The following is a 22,500-nucleotide window of genomic DNA, read 5'->3' as shown; positions in this document are numbered from 1 at the left end:
TAGCCCACCTGGAAATTAAGCCAACAGCCTTCAGCTTATAAACACTGCTCTTTAACCACCACACCACGCAATGGCATGAGGAGGCCTATGTCCTGGCAGTGGCGAGTACCCACTGTTGGCACAGTGAGTGGCTGCTGGGTAATTACCTTTGCAAATTATTCATTTGACACATTACTGCTTTGCACTCACACGTCAATTCTAGGCACAAATTTGTGATCTCATCGCTGTGTTTAGCACTTAGGCTTGTTCACGTGCGGTCAGCGGTGTCCTGTTCGTGCAACTTTCCAAGCTACTCCATTAAATGCACTGTATCACTCTGGATAAGAGCATCTTCCAAACAGCAATAATTTAATGGGCGTGCATGTAGGTCATGGGCAACTTCTGAAGGTGATAAAAGTGAACCCTCCCGTCTGAGGACACACTTTATTTTACCGTCAACCTCAAGCCCGAGCAGCTTCAACACGGCTTGCTCTGCCACCAGGAACCGAGCAGCGCCGCACCTGAAATTTTATAGCACACATTCCAACATTCCCCCTGTGGCGAGTCTGGGTTTTGTTTGTGGCACCTTGTCACTGTGATTGTAACAAATGTTGAAATGCTTATGAAACACTGGCTGCCAGTACAGGACCCTGGGAGAAATCTCCTTGTGCACAAACATTCTGAATCTGAGAGTTTTTTATGCATCGATTTCTGAAATTCTAAACACCTTATAAAGAAATGCTGCTTTTTTTTAACAGGAAAGCTCTTGTTTCTAATGATATTTTTTTCTGTTTTGTAATTACAGGCATGGTGTCTCCTGGACTGCAATATTTCTTACAAATAGAAATATTTTTTAAATAAAAACGATGTCCTTCAGCACTGAGAAGTAATATCACTTTGTGTATACAAGGGTTGGCTATTCATTTTGAGCTATGCACATGCTAATTGCAGGTCAGGTTGAAAACAAAAAAAAAAAAATCTGCAAGGAAGTGTGGTTATCCTTCACCCAGAACTTTTGAGTCTTGAGCCCGTAAGTAATTTCAGAGTGATTTATTTGAATTTGATAATGGCGTTATGCATTTTTGGTACATTGTTTACTCTTTGTTAATACTACTACTACTATTACTATTACTACTAATATTACTACTACTAATAATAATAATAACAATAATAATAATTTATGATGATTGTGATGATTATGGTGACGATGATGACTTCTTCTTATTATTATTTATTTATTTTTTACAGGGGACATTATACTTATGTATATGGGCACGTACTTGCGTGTTCATTTTCATTTCAAAACAAAAATGAAAAGTATCAGGAAATATGCAAAAATTTGTTCTGTTCCTTGAACATATAAATACAGCTGATTCGTTTTACTGGTAACAGCATGTGTCAATGTGTCATAGCAATGGAAGGCTAGCAAACATTTCCTTCTAACTTAGCGATGAATATATGATATATGAATGAGCAGCAAGGCCAATTAAAAAGTGAGCTGAAGTATTTGGCTCATGCTCTGTTGGTTTTACACCAGACTATATTTCCACATTTTATAGCAATTATGAGTTATTAAACATTGCAGAATGTTCCAGAAATTGGTCGGAAGCGGTTTTCATCTGTGGACATGGGGCTCAAGCGGTTAATGTACGTTTTGGGAACCTCCGCCTTCGACAGTAATATCAATATCCAATAAACAGCGGTAATGGGACAGCAGGTATTCATGTGCAGAATTTCAGGGAGATTGAATTCTAAGCACATTAAGCTTTGTTAGGCTTTTTCCCATTATGTGTAATAGGGATCAAACAGCTTAATGGTATTTTCGGGTACGTCCCCTCTGACAGTACAATCAATATTTGCAATACGGCATTAGCAAAGGAAGATGAGCTAATGTGCAACATTTCAGGTAGATAGCTTCAAGTCACATTTAGCTTCGTTAAGCTTTCTCCCCGTTATTACAATACTGAATAATAAACAATGGCGTTCCCCTCTGACAATATACTCAATATCTGAGATACAGCAGTAGATGGGATAGCGGTAGACACAGCAGAACGTCGCTAAGCTTTTCTCATGTTTTATGTTCTCATACTTTATCGATCAGACTTTTTTTCCCCACTTTTACTGAAGTCATTTTCCTAAAGGGCAGTTTTACCTCAGCAAAATTACATTTGATTCAGTGTAACAGCACTTATTTATCACTCATACAGTTCATACTTATAGTTCGCATAGTTGCATCTTATACGCACAGCCCACTGCTTTTAAGACAGTCATTACTCTGCATACAGTGTGTTCACTGGTTTCTTTTAACCCTTACATCAATTACAGTACTCAGTCCAATAAGGTTAAAGAATTTAACGATTAACATTGTTTCACAATAATCTGAAAGTGAGTTCCAGACCTCAAGGAGCCCCCATAATTTCACAAGAAAAAAAAAAAAACATTCAATCAGAGAACCGGTAAGTTAGAAATGCTACACATGTACCTTAGCGCCCTCTTGTGGCACATTTACTTAGTAAACCCAAAAAAAGAAAGAAACCTCTGATGGTGCAGTACTGCTCAGACACTTCTTATGTAATCTTTTTTTTCTTTTTTTTTTTGCAAGCTCCTTACTATTTTAGGAAACCACTGCAGTGTTGCCCCTTTCTCAACAACTGCAAATTATAGTAACATTAGACCAAAGCACGGAACTAAAAACATGAATTACCTTAAACAAACAGCATAATAAGGTGCCACATGTACTCAGTGATTGAATGTGAAGGATTTGTGTGAATCGTATTTGTTCAATTACAAATGCAGAATAAATCTGACTGATTTGTGGAAGTTTCATATATCAGGGTTCATGTATATTTGCCAATACATATGACACTACAGTCAGGAAGTGTTTGAGTATAGTGAAAAAGGAAAAAGAGTGTATAGTCTCTGAGCGTGGAAACGTAGTTGGATTTTTGAGAGCACAGTTTGGGAGTGCCGGCGTGCATTCGGAAGATGTTACATACAGGAAGTAAAGGCAGTTCTGCCGGCTGAGAGACTGCTAGTGAATGATGCTCCAAACCACCCCAGAAAGCACATGGAAGATTGAACAACTGATTTTGTGCTCTGCTTCACGGTTTCTCGGGAAACCACCTCTGTTTGCATGGTTACGGTATTCTGGGATGCGTTTGTGTGGCTGTTTTCGGTGTTCTTGGCGCTCTTTACTGGCCTTACACTCAGGCTCATAGTGTGAATGGCCTAGAGTAGAGTGAGCACTTAAATAAAAATTTCTCATCTTCAGAAGGGAGAGCTCAGATGGCTCAATTACCCAAGCCAGGGACTCAGGGGATTAATAATTTGGTATGAATCTGAGCCACTCAATCCCGTAGAGCCCATCAAAATAGATACACAGCATGTATGAGTAAAAATCAAAGGAGGGATAGCCAACAAAAAAAAAACAAGACATCTTCCTATGTGCTGCATATTTCCCCTGTCAGAATCACGACATTTTAACGAGGACAGAGTTCCTAACCTAGAAAAAGAAATTTTCTCATTTCCAGGGCCAGCGAAAATGTGCTGATCTGTGGGGATCTCAACGCCGGGATCGGAACAGAGCCAGACTTTCACCAGCATAACATAAAACAGCCACATCATCAGCCAGCAGGCCCTTAACCACCCTTCTTGATCCTGAAGAAAAAAGCATATGACAACATCTGCAGCTCTGTCGAAGCCTTGGTCTGTGTGCTGTCGGAGGGGGGGTTATAAGGGAATGCTTTAGGTTGTTATGCCTACTGTTCGGCTCCTGGCACTAGCACTGTAGATCTCGACCCATTCCCTACCACACCATTCACTCTCAAACCACCACCGCTTCCGTCTGATGGGGAGCTATATACTGGATCTATATACTGTCAGAGGGGGGTTACAAGGTGATGCTTTAGGTAGTTACACCTACCTCTCGGCTCTTGGACTCATATTGTAGATCTCGACCCATTCTCTATCACACCATTCACTGTCAAACCACCAATGCTTCTGTCTGACAGGGAACTATATACTGGATCTATATATGCTGTCAGAGGAGGGTTACAAGGGGACGCTTTAGGTTGTTACACCCACCTCTCGGCTCTTGGTACTCATATTGTCAATGTCGACCCACTCCCTATCAGACCATTCACTGTCAAACCACCAATGCTTCTGTCTGACAGGGAACTATATACTGGATCTATATATGCTGTCAGAGGAGGGTTACAAGGGGACGCTTTAGGTTGTTACACCCACCTCTCGGCTCTTGGTACTCATATTGTCAATGTCGACCCACTCCCTATCAGACCATTCACTGTCAAACCACCATTACTTCTATCTGATTAAGGCCAAATTACTTTGTTCCTAAAATTGCAGACAGTAAAATTCAAAGCCATCACACACAGCCCAGTAAGCTGTATAACCCAAATAAATCCTATAGCTGGACACAAAAAAGCTAGGAACAAAAGCAAAAAACCCAGACACCATTACACACCTGCACGGTCATAATTAATTTAAAGGTTCGATCTATAATTTAAAGACATAACAACCTAAAAACGTAAGAGACGAAATAAGAAAGGCTTCAGACCGACGGCAAGATAAAAGGAAAAAGTGTATCTGTTGACATAAAATCAAAAATGCAGAGAACCAGAAAGCCAAAATTTAGGCTTTCTGTTCACATGATTAAGCGTGAGACCCCAACGCCGCAAACACACAGTCAAAACCAAAAAGGAGCAGTGCACTTGAAAGCAGCTAATGTGCATTTCGCATTTAACATCTTGTCCATTTTGCAGGTGCTCTTATCTGAAGTGAATTACAAGGCAAGTGCTTTCCATAAAGTTGTGGGAAAAGCAGAAAACACAAAGGACCATATCCCAACATGTATCTGTCCCTCACTCAGTGCTGGGATAACTAGTACCTCAGTAAACACATTCATGCTACGATTAATATATGTCTCTATATTCATATGTGTGGTACAGCAATACAACGTACCTTACTATAATACAAAGGCTATGCAAATAAGGTAAAATGAGCTGTGATTGGATAGAGGGGCCGAGATGCAGTCTAAAGAGGTGGGTCTCTAGTCTACAATGGAGGATGGCCAATGACTACTGTGAGAAGCTTGTTCCACGACATCAATGCCAGAGCATATGGAGTATGTGAAAAGGATGTGCACATACGTGTGGAGGGGATGGTGAGCAGCAGCTGGACATCCCCCCCTTCATATCTAAAAATAATTGAGTATTCCACTATCTGAAATTACTGGCAAAAACATTTTTGTTTGGAAGGTATGGCAGGCAGGTTCATTTTTATGTCATAATTAAGTCATATTTATGAAAAACTTAAAAAAGTGGAACCAGCTGTGAAGGGTAACTAAAATTCATTAGCCCATGGACCCTATGGCTTTTTATATGAAATGCTACAACACATTAATGAACAATTTCAGCAGGCCAAACTGAGGTTAAGGTACAGGCCACCTTCCTGACATCTAGAACTAAGGATTAACAAAGGATTTTTAAAACTGGGGATAAATTCGACGCTTTACAGTTACAAAAGCATCTGGGACAGCAGTAATCCGCAGAACATACGCGGTAGTATTAAACACAAGACTTGTACGTGATTAATGTGCACAGCTTTCTTGAGTAACATCAGACCGACTTTTCACTAAACCACCATATAGCATATCGTATAGTACTCACACCCTATATGCCTAAACACAATATAAAAGGTTTTTCAACTTTCAAAATGCATTTGATTAAAACAGTAGAGTCTTTTTTTAACAAGCTGGTACAAAGTAATGAATGGTGTAGGCCCTAATTACAGCACTGTATAGAGATAGCAAATGCATTGATGGATCAAAACTGGCCACAAACCAAATTCTTCACTTGGGAGTGAGACAGGGCTGCATCTGCTCAAATGTATCTGCCACACCACTGGAACAATCTGCAACCTCTGGCCCCACTCTACATGACACACATATTAAATTCCTGTTCTCAGTGGAAGACCTGGTCCTGCTGTCACCCCAAAAGGGACAGGCAGGCGGGGGGTCTGGACTTCACAAAATGGGATGAACACCCAATACAAACCTTGAAGAATCATAACCATGCAGACAAAAGAGTGCAGGCCAATACTCTTTCTTAAACAGTTTTAAAAATGCCAATTATGTCAAAATACCTAAAAACGAACAGTCACTGGCACTCAATTCATCTCAAACCCCTGAAATGACAAGCAGTGAACCCAGAGAAGAGCCCCCTAAGACATGAGGTCCCGAGCCTCACTAAGTTAACAAACACTGACACCAGTCAGCCTCGGGACCGCACCCAGCAAACACAAACAATTAGAGTCCACCAAAGTATAACACAACATAAAATCACATTACCAACAGCAGCATGTGCGATGCAAAGGCATCAGGCTCTAAAGACAAGTACAGAATGGCTCTCTCTGTCTGTCTGTTTCTTTTTGTATCTATCATTATTTCTATCTATCTGACAGATAGAGAAAGAGATCTAAATACAGACACAAATAGCACATCCTGGCCATTAGGACTGGCTGACATGGTTATACTTTCTGGCCAAAGGAGGAGAGGATGTGTCCACGCTACAATCAGCAAGATATCAAGACCGAGAAACATATTTTTAAGATAACATACGTCTGCACAAATGTCCAAATCCTGTGAGACAAATAGAAGTGATCGGTCCTTCTAGTTAAGGACAGGACATTATGCAGCACCTCAACTGAGTGAGTGAGGGAATCAGAGCGATTAAAGATAGTCAAAACCCACTGGATAGCTCCTGTCTGTTGTGAGAACCAACAGAAAAAACTCCATGCTCTGAAATCAGGGAAAGCTTCCTTGACAGCATCAGGAATGAGATGCTACAAAATAGTACCCATGAGCTTCACAAAGGTATGCCTACATCATGTGACATGGTACTGACCACTTGCTCCTCCTAACACATGAAACCACAGGCTTATATATTCAACCTATGAAAGTAAAGGACCCCAGTAATATCACCAGCAGTAACTTAGAAAAGGTGTACTGTAGTATCATTAACACAATATTATTCGTCATCCTTAACAAATACAATGACTCAAGTGAAAGGCAAACTGGTTTCCAAATGATTAAAAATAGGAAGAATCTTCCAATTCCAGTTAGTTTAAAAAGCACTGAATTCTGCTTCATTACGGGTTATGCTATAAACTTCACGAAGGTGGTATAGGGGATAATGTGCTTGATTTAATTAATTGTATGTGCATAGAGAACAAAAGATAAGTGAGCATGATATGACACAGGGTTATGGTTTGATACAAGGCAGTCTTAGCTCTTCAGTATTGACACCAATGAGTAAATGGAGCAGTTCACAGTACACGTGATACAATCCTGTCCTGACTGTATACTGATGTCAGGAAAACAGGTACCATATTAATCTAGGCTTTCCACTGCCCTAATCACACCCTAAATTACACCTACATACCAAAACAGAAGGCATGAACCCCGATTGTTTATAAGGCTCTGACACAGGACCACACACTATCTTAGTATCTCCTCACTGTCAGAGATACAAAGCAGAGACTGATCCTGACCATGTACATATTCAATGACCACACAGAAATTCAATAGAAAAAGCCTCATCCACCAAAGGAGGAAAGGCCATGTCGTTCTCGTGAAATAGATGAGGCCAATGCAGGGATCCATATTTCCCTACATTGTGAGAAATACCCCAAATCAAAAGGAAACACTTAAATGCATAAGAAACATCAGCTCCAAAATTCAAAGAAATGAAAAAACTGTTCTTTGTCCTAAGGGGAGGGAGAGATATTCCCACTGGTTGCCTTATATGGAGTAGCTGGCTATCACCTGAAGGACACTGAGTGGGCACTGATGCCACATATCCTAATGTAATGAATCAATATTATTACATTATTAACAATATTACCATCATAGTCATAATTGAATTTTGTTGTTACATTTCTGATTTATCACTGTATTAGTTGCCATTCTGTACACAGGTCCTTGTTTTTGCAGCTGTTGTGATATGCAGTATAACGTAATAATAATGGATATGATATGAGTATAATGCAATGACAGTCCAAGTTGCAGTGGATAATAAGAAAGAGAGACAGACCTTAAAGGAACAGAGAGGATAGAGGAAATGTACTAAATAAATTTAGAATGAAAAAAAATAATTAAAAAGTATGAAAACCAATGGTGAACAAATTGTTCCCCTTGTAATCATATTTCTGCCAGTTCACCCCCCACCAGGTCATCTACCTCATAACCTTCGCAAAGCATGCCACTTTTTTGCCCATTTGCCACACCACGCAAAAAGGCTGTCATTCAGGTTACAGAAGGTGAGCTATAGTTTCTGCAATAAATTAGTATTGTTCTCATCACAGCTACACAATATTGTATTCCAAGCAATTCTAGCTCTGCCTCATCTTTGTAAGTCTTACCAATAGCAATTTTAACATAGCAGCCCAATCATCAAAATATCAAGCGGTGACAGCAATCCCTGTCAATCATTGAAACGAAAGAGTGACTGGTGTCCGCCATGTCAAAACAATTAACCACGTGTTCTACAAAATGACCCGTAATTGTGTAAGCGGAAAGAGACGAGCCAGTTCTTCCCCGCTTCCCCATTCAAATTATGTAAGACCTATCAAATGACAGATCATGGTGATTCAGGTTTTAACAGAAAGAGAGAACATGCTGTCTGGTAGGGGAAGATGCTGGGATTAGAGACGGATTTAAAAAAACAAAAACAATGGCGACTCCAGCACAAAACGACAAGCACGGAGGATCCAAAACAATCAACTGTCGCCGAATCGCTGAAGATCCGAAGCTGCCAGGCTCTCCTTCTCCAAGAGGGCACATGCGAGATCCAGTGCCACCTCGGAGGGCTTAAAGAAACGCTAAATAAATGTTTCTTTCCATCTCATGACAATAAAGCCAGCCGAATCGAACTGGAGGAGTGAGAGAGCACGCAAGACCGTACAGTGACAGAAAGAGAGAGATAGAGAGAGGGAGAGAGGAGGAGAGAGAGAGACGCCTGGTGGCTGATTATCCCTGCCCCTTGCCTAAAGCTGCACCCCAGCTGTGCAGATCTGCGCAGTTCTGGGACAGCTCCAGTAATGAGCTCCATCTGCTCCTATAATTCAATTAATAATGCATTGCATTTGTATAGAGTGTTCATCAGATCTCTAAGTGCTTAGCTGAGAGAGAGCCTCACCCCGACCACCACTGATACGTGGCACTAACCAAGGTGTCGCGTGACAGCCGCTATACAGCCAAATGTTAACTAAACATTAATGAGGTTGGGGGAATTTAATACGCTGTCCAACAATGGCAGTTAGGCCCTGGATTGGGCCTCCGCAGATTTTCCTCAAAAGCAAAAAACTACACACAGAGCTACTTCAAAAACAAAAAGCTACGCTCACAGAACCATCTGAAATACACTGAGCCACTGTATCCCTTCAAAAACCCGAGATTCCTGCTTTATTTACAGGCATAGATGACAGCACAGTCCCTCTCTGTTGAAAATCCTCACACAATCAACCTGATGGCCACGGAAAAAAAGTTCCTTGTTTTCCTTCCTTCATTAAAATCCAAACGCCTCCCAGACACTGCTTAGTGCTACACTTGCTGGCCATGAGTGTTTCAGAATGAGGCAGGTGTAAACACGGCAACACTCCCCAATGTCACATAGAGTAGGGATGCTTCCCAGTAGAATTTTTAAATGGCTTGAGCCATTCTTGTCCAGCTGAAAAAATTGGACTCTTTCCCCCCCCCCATACTCTAAATTACCCTTGAGGAGATTTGTACTCCACCTAATGTCTAATGTAGATTATTTTTAAATTAACCTGTCTGAAATGGGTGTGTTCAACTGCAAAATAATTCTTAAACAATTCAAATTTTTATTATATTTTTATAATAGGGCAATATTTACCAGTGTAATTAGAGTGAAGCAGGCAGAACCATAGCGCAGCAGAGCATGCCACAGGATTACGAGTGAAGTACCACACAGAAGGGAACAGGACACCGGAGCACATCACAGAGGAGGATATGGGACACAGCAGAGTACAGCACAGTGCAGAGGGGTATGGGACACAACAGGGTATAGTGCATTACAGTACAGCGCAGTACAGAGGGGTATTGGACACAAGAGAATATAGTACAGTACAGTACAGCGCAGTACAGAGGGGTATGGGACACAACAGGGTATAGTGCATAACAGTACAGCGCAGTACAGAGGGGTATGGGACACAACAGGGTATAGTGCATAACAGTACAGCGCAGTACAGAGGGGTATGGGACACAACAGGGTATAGTGCATTACAGTACAGTGCAGTACAGAGGGGTATGGGACACAAGAGAGTATAGTACAGTACAGTATAGTACAGATGAGTATGGAACATACTAAAGTACAGTACAGTACAGAGGGGTATAGAACATGCTAGAGTACAGTACGGCACAGAGGAGTATAGAACATACTGAAATACAGCACAGTAGGGTACACAAGGGTGTAGAGCACACGCGGTCAGACGGAGTCCCAGGACACCACAGCAGAGCGCAGCACGGCAGATGAGGTCTGATTGCCTCATTCTCTCACCGCGGCCGGAGCAAAATGAGCGTGTCATTGATGTGATTTATACAGCGCTATTTTTATCACCGGCAATTTGTAAAATTGACAAAGGGAGTTACAACCGAAATCACTTGAGGAGGACAGAGAGGCGCGGGATTCGCTGGGGAACGTTCTCTATCCCATCCCACCGATCACGGTGGGAGGGGTGAGCGAGGGGGGTGTCCTGTTCATATGAGGACAGAGGAGAGAAAGTGTGCCAATCCTATCGCCTGAAGTCTCTCTCTGACCCCGTTTCTCACGCCCTGTCAGTGACAACGCCCTCACGCTTGCAACCCACCATCTCCTCAACAGGTGGATTTGCGATGAACCTGGAACAGGTCTATCCCATAACAACACGCGCGGTCAAAGTGACAAAACGAAACGCCACCCAACTCACCGCTTCAATGGGAGCCGCGAGGCCGTGCCACCTTCGGGCCCCCCGGTGGAGCAGCCCCGGGGCCCGTCAGTCACGCTGACGAAAACGAGGGCCGGGCCTGAGAGACGGCCCGGGCTGACGGCGCCGTTAATTGCGGCGGTGTCGAATTAATAACGATTACACGGACTGGCGGTTAACACTTGAGCAGTCCGGACATGAGCGGTGTCACTGCGCAATCGATCACAGGCCTTCATCAGAGCAGGGCGCCGTGCGTGTGAAATATCAAGCATGGCGTGAGCGTAATTGGACTGAAATTAATCAATTATTCAAATGACGCGCAGGACGTTTGTGACTGACCCCTGCATCCCGTGGGGGTCAGTGCAGGCTGGAGGATGGGGGAGAGTGTGTGTGTGTGTGTGTGTGTGTGTGTGTGTGTGTGTGTGTGCGTGTGTGTGAGAGAGAGAAAGAGGGAGAGAGAGGTCTGTGTGTATGTATGGTATTATTCTTAATGATGTCTGTGTTTGTATGTGTGTGTGTGTGTGTGTGTGTGTGTGTGTGTGTGTGTGTGTGCAGAACGGTGTGGGCTGTATGGGGGTGCGGGGTACTCATTGCAGGACGGTGTGGGTTGTATGGGGGTGCGGGGTACTCATTGCAGGACGGTGTGGGTTGTATGGGGGTGCGGGGTACTCATTGCAGGATGGTGTGCGTTGTATGGGGGTGCGGGGTACTCATTGCAGGACGGTGTGGGTTGTATGGGGGTGTGGGGTACTCATTGCAGGACGGTGTGGGTTGTATGGGGGTGTGGGGTACTCATTGCAGGACGGTGTACGTTGTATGGGGGTGCGGGGTACTCATTGCAGGACGGTGTGGGTTGTATGGGGGTGCGGGGTACTCATTGCAGGACGGTGTGGGTTGTATGAGGGTGTGGGGTACTCATTGCAGGACGGTGTGGGTTGTATGGGGGTGCGGGGTACTCATTGCAGGACGGTGTGGGCTGTATGGGGGTGCAGGGTACTCATTGCAGGACGGTGTGGGCTGTATGGGGGTGCGGTGAGGGGGGTACTCACAGGGAGGGGTCGTGTACGAGGTCTTTCAGATTGATCCCACTGCGGTCTTCAGCGAGATTCCTGAAGCAGCTGTCACTCACTGCAGAGAGAGAGAAAGAGATGGAGGGAGAGAGGGGAGAAGGATGGAGGGGGAGAGAGAGATTGAGGAATACAGAAAAAGAGAGAGTGTCTCAGGAAAATGTCCTTTAAAGACTCTAAACCTAAATATGCAACATTTTCACAATAACAGTCCAGCTTTTTTGTCCACGGTGAATTAATGGAACAACAATTTCAATGCTGCAATACGCCCTACATGCAGTCACCCTATGCCTGCTTAGACTTACTTTCTCCTCATAACTGAGAGTCATCCCAAGCCTGTCCTCATGTACAATAAGCAGGCCTGCAGCAGCCTAGCAGCTAAATGAAACCATTCCGGAACATGGGCTGAACCAGACAGAACCAGACAAGAGTGGAACAAACTCTGTATTGCCTGTCCCCTGTCCCCTCGACTCGCTGCCCCCTCCCAGCCCACCTCTACCACTCACCCCAGACGGCCTCTTCCTGAGCCTCCATTCAGCAAGACCGTCATACTACATTTGACAGTATTCTCCTTAAAAAGCTGACCCTGACCACTGTCCCTGGATCAGTTTTCCCTCAGCCTAATCCTTACCCCAGCTCTCATGTGAAAGGAGCTGCTTCTGATCCAGGGTCAGTGCTCAGATTCAGATGAGCTTTGGGGTTTGGCAGAAGTTGCCCAGAAGTGCTGGTGTAGGGTAACATTACCCCACCACAATTCTAACCTTTACCAATATAAACTAAATCGCAAACAGTGGTGCTGATAGATCCCTCCCATAAACATTGCATCAGCTTCAGCTCTGTTCATACAAGTGCTGGGATAAGGGTTAGACTCGAGGTGAGCTGATCCTTGGCCAGTTGTTCATCAGAGAGGGAGAACAGTGGCAAGGAGGGGTGGGACCGGTACGGATCTGCGACTGAGGCCTACCGCTCCCAGCCTCTCAGCTCCTCATCGTTTCACACAGCACAGCGACGTGGGAGAGGAGCTTCAGACAGCCAGGCGGTGGAGAAGAGGGAGGGGGAGAAGGACGGCTTTGGTAAATTCGAGAGGAGGAGGAGGAGGAGGACGGGGCGCAGCAAAGCTGAGAGAGTAATTCAGGGCCCGTCCAGGAAGGTGTGGCCCGGTGTGGGAGGAACCCAGAAAGCGGGCCTCCATTCACCGGATCTGTTCGCTTGCTCCATGACGCAGCAGCGCTGGGAGCGCAGTCTCATCAGATAAATTACAGCTTTGCGAAATTCCATTCCATTATGTTTCTAAGCTTCAAGCAGGATTCAGCCAGAATATTTCTGCCTTTTAATGATTCTATTTATATGTTTGAGAGATACAAACCTTATGCCTCAGATACTGAAATGGCCCCGCTACAGATCCAGTTATGATCAGAATCAGAGCTCAGGTACATCAGGTACAGATCCAGTTATGATCAGAATCAGAGCTCAGATACATCGGCTACAGATCCAGTCATCATCAGAATCAGAGCTCAGGTACAGAGGCTCCAGACCCAGTTATGATCAGAGCTCAGTTAGCAGACCACAGTATGACTTTCTAAATCCATATTTCTTACTGACTGCCATTGACACTAGTGCTGGTTAAAACCAAGAAGAAAAAGAAATTAATCAGAATTCAAATCCATGAAATATGTCTCATTGTTAGAGACACTGAGGATATGTAAAACCACAAGCAGGGATGATTTTTCCTGCAAATCCAAATTAAGTCAGGTGTTCATACAAACATGAAAACTCTAGATCAGCATTCTCCCTGCTCCAACACAGCTGATTCAAATGATCAACTCGTTATGAACTCCTGAAGCTGCTTAATAACAAACTGATCATTTAAATCAGCTGTGTTGGAGCAGTGAGAGATCTAAAACATGCAGGACAAGGGGTCCTCCGGGATAGGTTTGGGAAACGCTGCTCTAGATCAAGTTGACAGCATGTGACACGTTAAAGTTTTACTAAAAGGAGGGAACTGGGGTATTGTTCTGAAAGGGCCCCCAACTGCTCAACTTCTGGCTTATTCATACATTAAAATGTGAAGAGCACCTCATTAAAAGATAACGTCGATCACGTAGGTGGGCTTGACAGGATACATAGATTCATCTGTAATGAATAGTGAATGCTAATTTCACTAAAGTCCGCCAGACCAATGAAAAAAATCCCCATACTTAATGAAAACGCGGTCGATTTGAAATCCTGATTTAAGCTCCTAATTCCACCATTTGTGCTTGTTCAGTAATGTTAAGTCTCTCATTAATCCTTATTTCACAAAGCGCAACTCATGAGACATACACTATATGGACAAAAGTATGTGGACGCCTGACCATTACATTGTAATGACATTGTATTCAAATACATATACTTTAATATGGAGTTGGTCCCCATTTTGCAGCTATAACAGCTTCCACTCTTCTTGGAAGGCTTTCCACAAGAGTTTGGAGTGTTTCTGTGGGAATTTGTGCCCATTCATTCTGTAGAGTATTTATGAGGTCAGGCACTGATGTTGGACGAGAAGGCCTGGCTCGCAATCTCCATTCCAGTTCATCCCAAAGGTGCTCAATGGGGTTGATGTCAGGGCTCTGTGCGGGCCAGTCAAGTTCTTCCACACCCAACTCATCAAACCATGTCTTTATAGTCCTTGTTTTGTGCACTGGGGCACAGTCATGTTGGAATAGGAAAGGGCCTCCCCACAAAGTTGGAAGCACAGCATTGTCCAAAATGTCTTGGTATTGGTAAGATTTCCCTTCACTGGAGACAAGGGGCCTAGCCCAAACCCTGAAAAACAGGTGTGGCCAAATACTTTTGTCCATATAGTGTATCATAACACTGCTCTACAGTCTCTACAGTCAAGCACATAAAGAAAAAAGGAATGAGTCTGACAACGGTCAAGCAGACACAATGAAAACAAAGTTGGCAACGTTTTGTGACTGCTTTCTGTGGGAGGGTGCAATGAGGTGTACCCTGAAGAAGAACACAGAGCAACAGTCACAGATATGCAGTCTGCAGTAACATTATTTATTTTAGGCGTTCACGTCGATTCGACCACGCGAGCCCTGGTATTAGTGGTGTTACCAGGAGAAACGCACGGTAAAGGCACCACAGTGAGCACCCAGATCGTGAGTTTGGAAGACTCATAAAGTCTAATTGAGGGGGTGGGGGGTGAGATGGGAGGGGGCTCCACATTTTCGCTGCACGACTTGCGAGATTGAAAATGATTAGCACCTAATCAAATCATATTTCTGAACACCAAAACAGCCAGACATCTGAAATTGAAAGACACTAAAACGCGTGTATGAAAATTGCGTCTGGGAAGGATGATGCAAAAGAAAATGGAAGCCACAAGTTATCCACATTGACTATTTTATCCTGTACATCACGAGGAAATCCCAAACAATTTAGTCCAAGAACTCAATGCTAATACCAACACTGCGCTCTGATACAAATGTTAACCTTTGGAAGAGAAATTATTACTTATTTTTCTAGTGTCCCAGCTTATGTACACTAAAAGTATTATAAACATAAATATAATAAAGTAAATCTTGAGTAGATACATAGGGGTAAAAATGCTATATAGCATTTCCTTACTTAATGAAAGTCAGTTATTTGTACATCATTTGAAAAAATGACCAGTTGAAAAATGTCTTACAGTCGACAGTGTATAAGTTAATACATTTGTTTATATAGAGGTTATAACATTCTAATTGCAATATTATAACCTCTCCATGAATAACGGTAATAAACAACTGCTATTCAAAGTTTTATGAGCACTGTATGATTAAACTGACTGTCTCCTACTAAAACGCCAACTTGCAGACATGCACCTTTTAGTTTCTTCCCTTCTTCCCCATCCAATGAACGTACAGAACATACTTCATTATAGATTCTCTTTTTTCTATTCGGAAGGTTCTGCTTTGCCCTCTTGCCATCCATTTTCAAATACATATTGTTTGCCGAGATGATTGTTTGCTTTCGCTTTCGTTCCGAAAAATGTCGATTGCATCCATAAAAATTCAATTCTCCACCCTTGCCCCCTGCACCTCCCCCTATCCTCTCCCGCTCTTCTCCTGCAATCCCTGCCCAAGAAAAAAAAAAAAACACGCTCGCCACAACATATTAGGGGAGAGTGCGTGCTGAAAGCTCGCTGGCATCTGCCTCGCTGCCACCAGCAGTTGAGAGGTTGATCTCAATTTACCCAGACAGAGGAACGCAGGTCCCCACTTAAATTCTGCCAGGGAGGGAGGTCATAAGCAAACGGCGGTTTACAAACAAGCGGCAGGGCGAGGACGGGCCGTTGGACAAAGCGGCAGGACACGGGCCAGAGGGAGGTGAGAGACGTGAGTGGAGGGACGCCTAGGGGGACAGGCCACTACGAGAGACCCGAGAACGCTAAACGCAATGCTCGCTAACGCACAACATCCAGTGCGTTTTCACAATGCAGCTGACGCTGCTGGCATCAATACGGCTGTACCTAACAGAGCACGTCCTGGAATGCCCTCAGCACACAAAAGGACTGTTCAATGAAACCGATCTTGCTAGCTTGCAGTTGCTAATGCCAATTACCTAATGCCTTGCCTACACAGCTGCTAGCTGTATGGGGCTAGCTGGCCTCAAACAAAATAAGCTGAAACAAAACAGAAAAACACAAACCAATGTAATCTTTATGTCGAAATGCGCCGTGGACGTGTTTGTGAAATGTCAGATTGTTATTGCTCTCAGATATATTGGTTTTGAATTTCGGCAATCCGTCTGAAATGAGATTATGACTCTGCAATTGCACCGCGATGCAGAAGCGCTGCCTGCTATTCAGGCTGGCTAGCTTTGCTATAAATAGAAGCTAAACTGGAGAGCAATCAGTCCTGATCCCCAAAGGGAATGCGATACCCCTGATCCCGCGGGGGATCACGATCCGCCCCGACGCTCGAGGGGAACACGGTGCACCTTGATCCCGAACGGAAACACGATCCGTCCTGCCTCTTCGCCTTCCCCCGCTCACGTGTAGATATGTTCTTTTATTTTGCACTCCAAGAATATGAAATGCCCGCAAATGGCTGCGCGGGAAACAGTTTTAACCGTCCCTCAAAAGAGAGACCCGAAAGAAACGAGGGGAGAGATGGAGAAAGTGCTAGAGCTGATTCGTCTCGAGGAAGCAGCGACCTGAGCTCTGTGAAATACATGAGATTTACATTTGCAGGCCGACTCTGATGGGAGGGATAGGAAACTGCATCCACACGTGGACCGCGCTACGCACTCTATTGAGGGAAATGCGACTTCACTTCAATGCTGTGTTTCCCATACGCAAGTGCCATAAAGCTCCCTCCACCGAGCGATGCCCTTGATCTAAAAATACCACACATACACAGCCATGTGCTCTGGCAGCAAAGCAGACTTCACAAACCTATGGACACTCGCTGTCATAGAAAGCATCCTTTTTTATTACTCTGGTCAACACTTTTTGTCTTCAAATAGAGGACTGTATGACACACACTCACTGACTGAATGCTGACTCAATCTTTATGTTATTCTGGACTGTGACAGAAAGGACTTGAGATAGACTGGCCGCGTCATTCACTCAGTATCACTTAATGTAGTTTTGGTGTATTTTCATGTGTGTGTATGTGTGTGTGTGTGTGTGTGTGTGCGCGCGTTTGTGTGCCTGTGTGAGAAAGAGAGGGAAAAGACTGAGAAGGTGTGTGAAAGAGATGGAGATATTGAGTGTGTGTGTCTGGGTGTGTCTGTGTGTGTCTGTGTGTGTGATAGATAGAGAGACTGGGGTAAAGAGGGAAAAAAGAGGAAGATTGGGAGGGAGCAAGAGAGAGGGAGTTTGGGAAGGAGGGAGAGAGATTGGGACTGAGAGAGATTGGGAGAGAGACAGAGAGAGGGATTGGGAAACAGGGAGAGAGATGTGGAGAACAAGGACTGGAGAGGAGGGAAAATGGCCAAAATCGGCATTGTCATGTTTACATTTACATGTTGGTAAATAGGCTGTATATGGCATGCCATATGCGACAATACTCCACATGAGCTCACGAGCTTGTCAGGTCTGATTAAACAACTGGTAAGTGGGAAAATGAAATGAATTCACTATTTCAATTTTTCAATTTTTGGATGAATAAAACTAATTACTTGTAACCCATTTGAATTTGCTCTGTGCAATGTTATTTTAAAGCATAACAAAAAATGCCTCTGTATTTATGGGTATGAGTGAGAACACTGTACGTTACAGCCTATGCACAGAAGTATTCCAGCGTGACTAAGGGTAGCTCATACTGAAAATCAAGCTAGATGCCTGGTCTACATGCTCAGCAAAGTCTTCCTTTCAGTGAAAGGAACAGGGGGGACAGAGACTCCCCTCAATAAACAGCGGTTTATTGACATTTCACAGAAATGAAAAGTCGCGCAAACATATTTATCTAACTGGAGCAAATCACGCAGACCCAGCCCGCTGCTCGTCTCCTTGTTGCCAGGGGCGGCGAGCCAGTTCGCGCGGTGCTGAGGCGGCCCGGCGCAGACCGGGGAGTCGAAACGTGTCGCATCCTCGTGCCGCGTGGAGCAGCCCCGGCGACGAGGGGGGCGCCCAGCTGAGAGCCGAGGAGCAAAGGGAGCTGCGGCGGCTCCCGCAAATGCCCCCGGGGGAGGGGGGGGGGGGGGCGACGTCACGAGCCAATCCTGTCGCCGCGGATTCCCTCCGCAGCAGATGGGGCGGGTCGCCACGTGCCGCGCAGACGTCTGAATCAGACAGGAGATCCCCCCCGTCTCACCTCCCCCCCGACACCTGTCTGCCTCCACGCCTCTGCAGAACCGCTCCGACCGCGGAACGCCCCGGGCTACGAGTGGGAGGAGGATCGGGGCGCTCCGCGTCTGTTTGTGTTTCGTAGGGGCGAGCCAATAGAAAGATACTCCAGTTTCTCCACCAATAACAGCCAGGCAGCATCTGGTAAAGAACCGGCAACAGTCTCTGTTCTTTGAAGCGTGGTTCAAAATATTACAGAGCGCTGTATGGAAATTGATGGTGGATTTGCTGCTCACATATTACATAGAGGGTGTAGCAGAGACATGAGCTTAATGTTATACTGTACAATTACTGTATGAAAAAAAGGTGTGAAAAAGGTTAAAACATTAAACACATCAAGCAAAAACTTTAATTTCCTTATTATTCACACCAGGGATATTTTTTGCATTCTTTCTAGATAGAACGCTAAAGGTCAAAGCAAATGGCTACACAGGAAAAATGAACTGATATCTAACACTACAGATCAAACCCTGCAAGATGATATTAGAGTTTGACCATTTTTTCCAGGTAGCTAGCTTCTAGTAGGTGACCAAGTCTTGGTTTTTAGCTTACTAGCTAGCAGTTTCTCTGGTTGCTGGTTGTTTTTACATGACAGAGGCAGTGTAGAAAAGAGACTGGAGTCTGAAGTCCTTCTGCACCTCAAGATAATGTCGATGGAATACATTTTTAAAAGGCCCCGTGCCCGCTGCGACCGTAGCGCTGAAGGTGAATGTGACGAACGGAAACAAGGCATACTTTGCTCATTTTGCCACCGCATGAATATGCTCAGCGGAGCTTCAGAGCCAGAGAGTCAAGGACTTGACCACCACGGTATAACAATCAATCACTTTCAGCATGAAAGCAGTCAAACTTCGCTCCTTTTCACACAAAGTGAAAATCGTATGTGCTTTCCTACCCCCAGTGTCCCCGCAGCTTCAAGGTAAATGACTATAAAGCAGATCAAAATGAAATAGATGCTCAATGGATTCTATGTGATGCGGTCCTCTGAGCTGACTGCGCACTTGAACAGCAGGCCTGCACATTTCCAGTGGAAGATAAATCAAATGTAGCTCTGGGAACACTCTTGGAATTCTGCATGACTTTGTATGTTATCTAAAATCATGTATAACAGTGGTATTATGTATGTATAACATATGTATAAAAGCTGTATAACATATACATAGCATTGTATATATGTATAACATGTATCATGTATGTGAATAAACATATGTATAACATTTTAGGTAAACATTTTATGAATTTTATTTTGGATTCTTACTATTGTATTTACAGAGTCTAAGCTATTAAATTACTGACTAAGTTTAGGGGTAACACAGGCGGAGATTTAGCAAGGGCTAAATAAATCCACCATTTTCCAGTATATATCTACCATCAATTAAAAATAGCTCCCTGATCATGTTTCTAATAATGGAAATAGTGGGGACAGTAAAACCAAATCACAGATCAGAAAGTAGATTTTAAAGAACATAGTAAGGGTAACACTGCTGAGTGAAAACAGGACCGTAAACCAATAATGCTTCTCAGTATCTACAGCCTGTGTCCAGTGTGCGGGAAAAGCATTTTTTAAGGGGGAATCCTGTTATTCAAGCATGTGACTCTTTTGATGTTCACGAGAGAGCCAAACACTATCGATTACAATGCAACAATGTCTTTGTTTCAGTAAACTGTCAGCTAAATAAGCAATGCTCTGTGAGCGTCAGTGTGTTCGAATGAGAGCAGTGCGGCAGCTCTGTGTTGCCATGCAGATTAGATTGGGGGTTGCCTGGGCAAAGCGTCATTCCAGACTGTATTTCATAGTTATGTCAACATTCCGTTTGATTTCTATCAATCGATTTTTCTCCAAATGGCCCTCGACATTGCGTGTGAGCCACATAATTCCTGGCTGGCATTCTTGCAAATTAATAATAACTCACATTACGCATAAATTCTAATGAGGAGGTTCCTTGTCTTAAACAGTAAGGAAAAAACAAATCTTTATGTCAATGTATATATACATAAATACATATTCTGAATACATATACGATTCTTTATATAGCATTGTTAGGCTATTTTACACATATTGGCAGCAAATTGCTCCTCTCAGTGACAGTCCGCTTCTCAGCTGCTCTTTAAATGGGACTGACTCTATGGCCCTTTGCCAGCAGCCCATTGGCCAAAAAAAGTCACATGACCTCAAACAGACACATCCACACTATCAGGCAGTGCTGAAAGGAGCTGGCTGTGATGCCAGCGCAAGATTCGGGTCACATTCTGAACAGTGACAAACAAACATATGGGGTAAGGGACCCTGTAAGGGGCACCACCTGTTCCCTAGACTGTGCTGCATATCTGAAAGGGGACTGTGTTTCAGGGGGGATCTGCTCTTTAACCTGACGAAGCTCTCTCCTGTGTTTATTTAAGATGTCCTTCGCTATGTGTTGTTAGCCCCAACGAACCTTATTGCCACAACACAATGGAGCACTCATCTTTCCCTCACCTTGTAGACTGCCATACTGTTCTCCATCTGCTTCATCCACTTAAGGAAGCCTGGCCTGAATCATGTCTCTCTGTCTCTCTCTCTCTCTCTCCAAATTTATATACTGAATCTTGTTGAGAAACTACCCACACTAGGATTTCCCATTCTCCCTCAGAGAGCAACCAGACCCATTGGGGGACTCAGATTAACAGGCAATAATTCCCCGTGGGAAGCGCACTGGTCACGGTATTAGCGGACGCACGCTGATGATGTCACTAGAGGTCCACCTCTTCTGTGTGCGTGTCTCCCGTTGACGTGCGCGCCTCCACGAGCACGCTCTTCAGTAGTGACACACGTCACCAGGGAGGATGAGGCAGGATGTCTCATCTAATGAACAACCAGCGAAAATATGCCCCCCCCCCCTCCCCACCCCACCCAGTATGACACCATTACCTCATTACAGTGCCCTGAGGGGATATTCTGTGCAAAACGTAACACAGGGACCCGAGTCCAACCAGTATCCAAGGAAGAGTAAAGAGACTTGAACAAATATACCGGCGTCTTAATTCTTTGTATGGGTAGATTTTCTAAATAATAGAGGTTTCATGATGCAAAGTAAAATATAGTAACAGCAATAACAACAGATAACCTAACCTAATATAAGCCCGCTGTATCTTAGCAACCCGGTTAATGACGAGTGGAGCGGTGAGGGTTGAAGCAGGAACACAGCCCCCATCACCAGACTGCCAACACTGCAAACCCCTCGCTCTCCCTCCCTCCCTCCCTCCACTGGGACCCTCTCCCTCTCTCTCTGTAGAGTTTCGGAACCAGTGTGCAAACGAGGTGGCCGAGGCTCTTGTATGTATGCGTGTGAGTGAATTTGTAAGGTCAGCTCTCACTCAGGGCAGCTGCACAGATCAGTGACAAGCACACACAGATCCCCAGGCTCACCATAAGCAGCAGGCAAGAGGGAAAGGGAGGAGGGAGAGGGGGAGAGAGTGAATGAGAGAGAGAGGGAGAGAGAGCGAGAGAGAGAGAGGGAGGGAGAGAGAGAGGGAGAGGGAGAAATAAGAGGAGGGGGTTGAGTGCAACAATAGTATACTAATCTGTGAGCTGAATTTCAAAGCCTCTCCCTGTACAACAATGTTTCCAGATAAGAATTTTTCAAATGCTATTTA

General features: G+C 44.2%; 1 protein-coding gene across 3 annotated transcripts in view; it reads right to left on the bottom strand.

Moving 5' to 3' along the window:
* The window catches only part of gphnb (gephyrin b), a 96,160-nt gene that overhangs the window by 50,798 nt on the left and 22,862 nt on the right, over positions 1-22,500 (bottom strand). For all 3 annotated transcript variants that reach the window (XM_036550017.1, XM_036550018.1, XM_036550019.1), the window contains exon 2: positions 12,030-12,108. In XM_036550017.1, coding sequence (XP_036405910.1) covers positions 12,030-12,108 — 79 coding nt within the window. The remainder of the gene's footprint in view (positions 1-12,029; positions 12,109-22,500) is intronic.

Source organism: Megalops cyprinoides, chromosome 17 (genome assembly GCF_013368585.1).
Source record: "Megalops cyprinoides isolate fMegCyp1 chromosome 17, fMegCyp1.pri, whole genome shotgun sequence".
Classification (NCBI taxonomy): domain Eukaryota; kingdom Metazoa; phylum Chordata; class Actinopteri; order Elopiformes; family Megalopidae; genus Megalops; species Megalops cyprinoides.
Note: the sequence above shows the minus strand (reverse complement) of the source record. Positions and strands in the feature narration are given on the sequence as shown.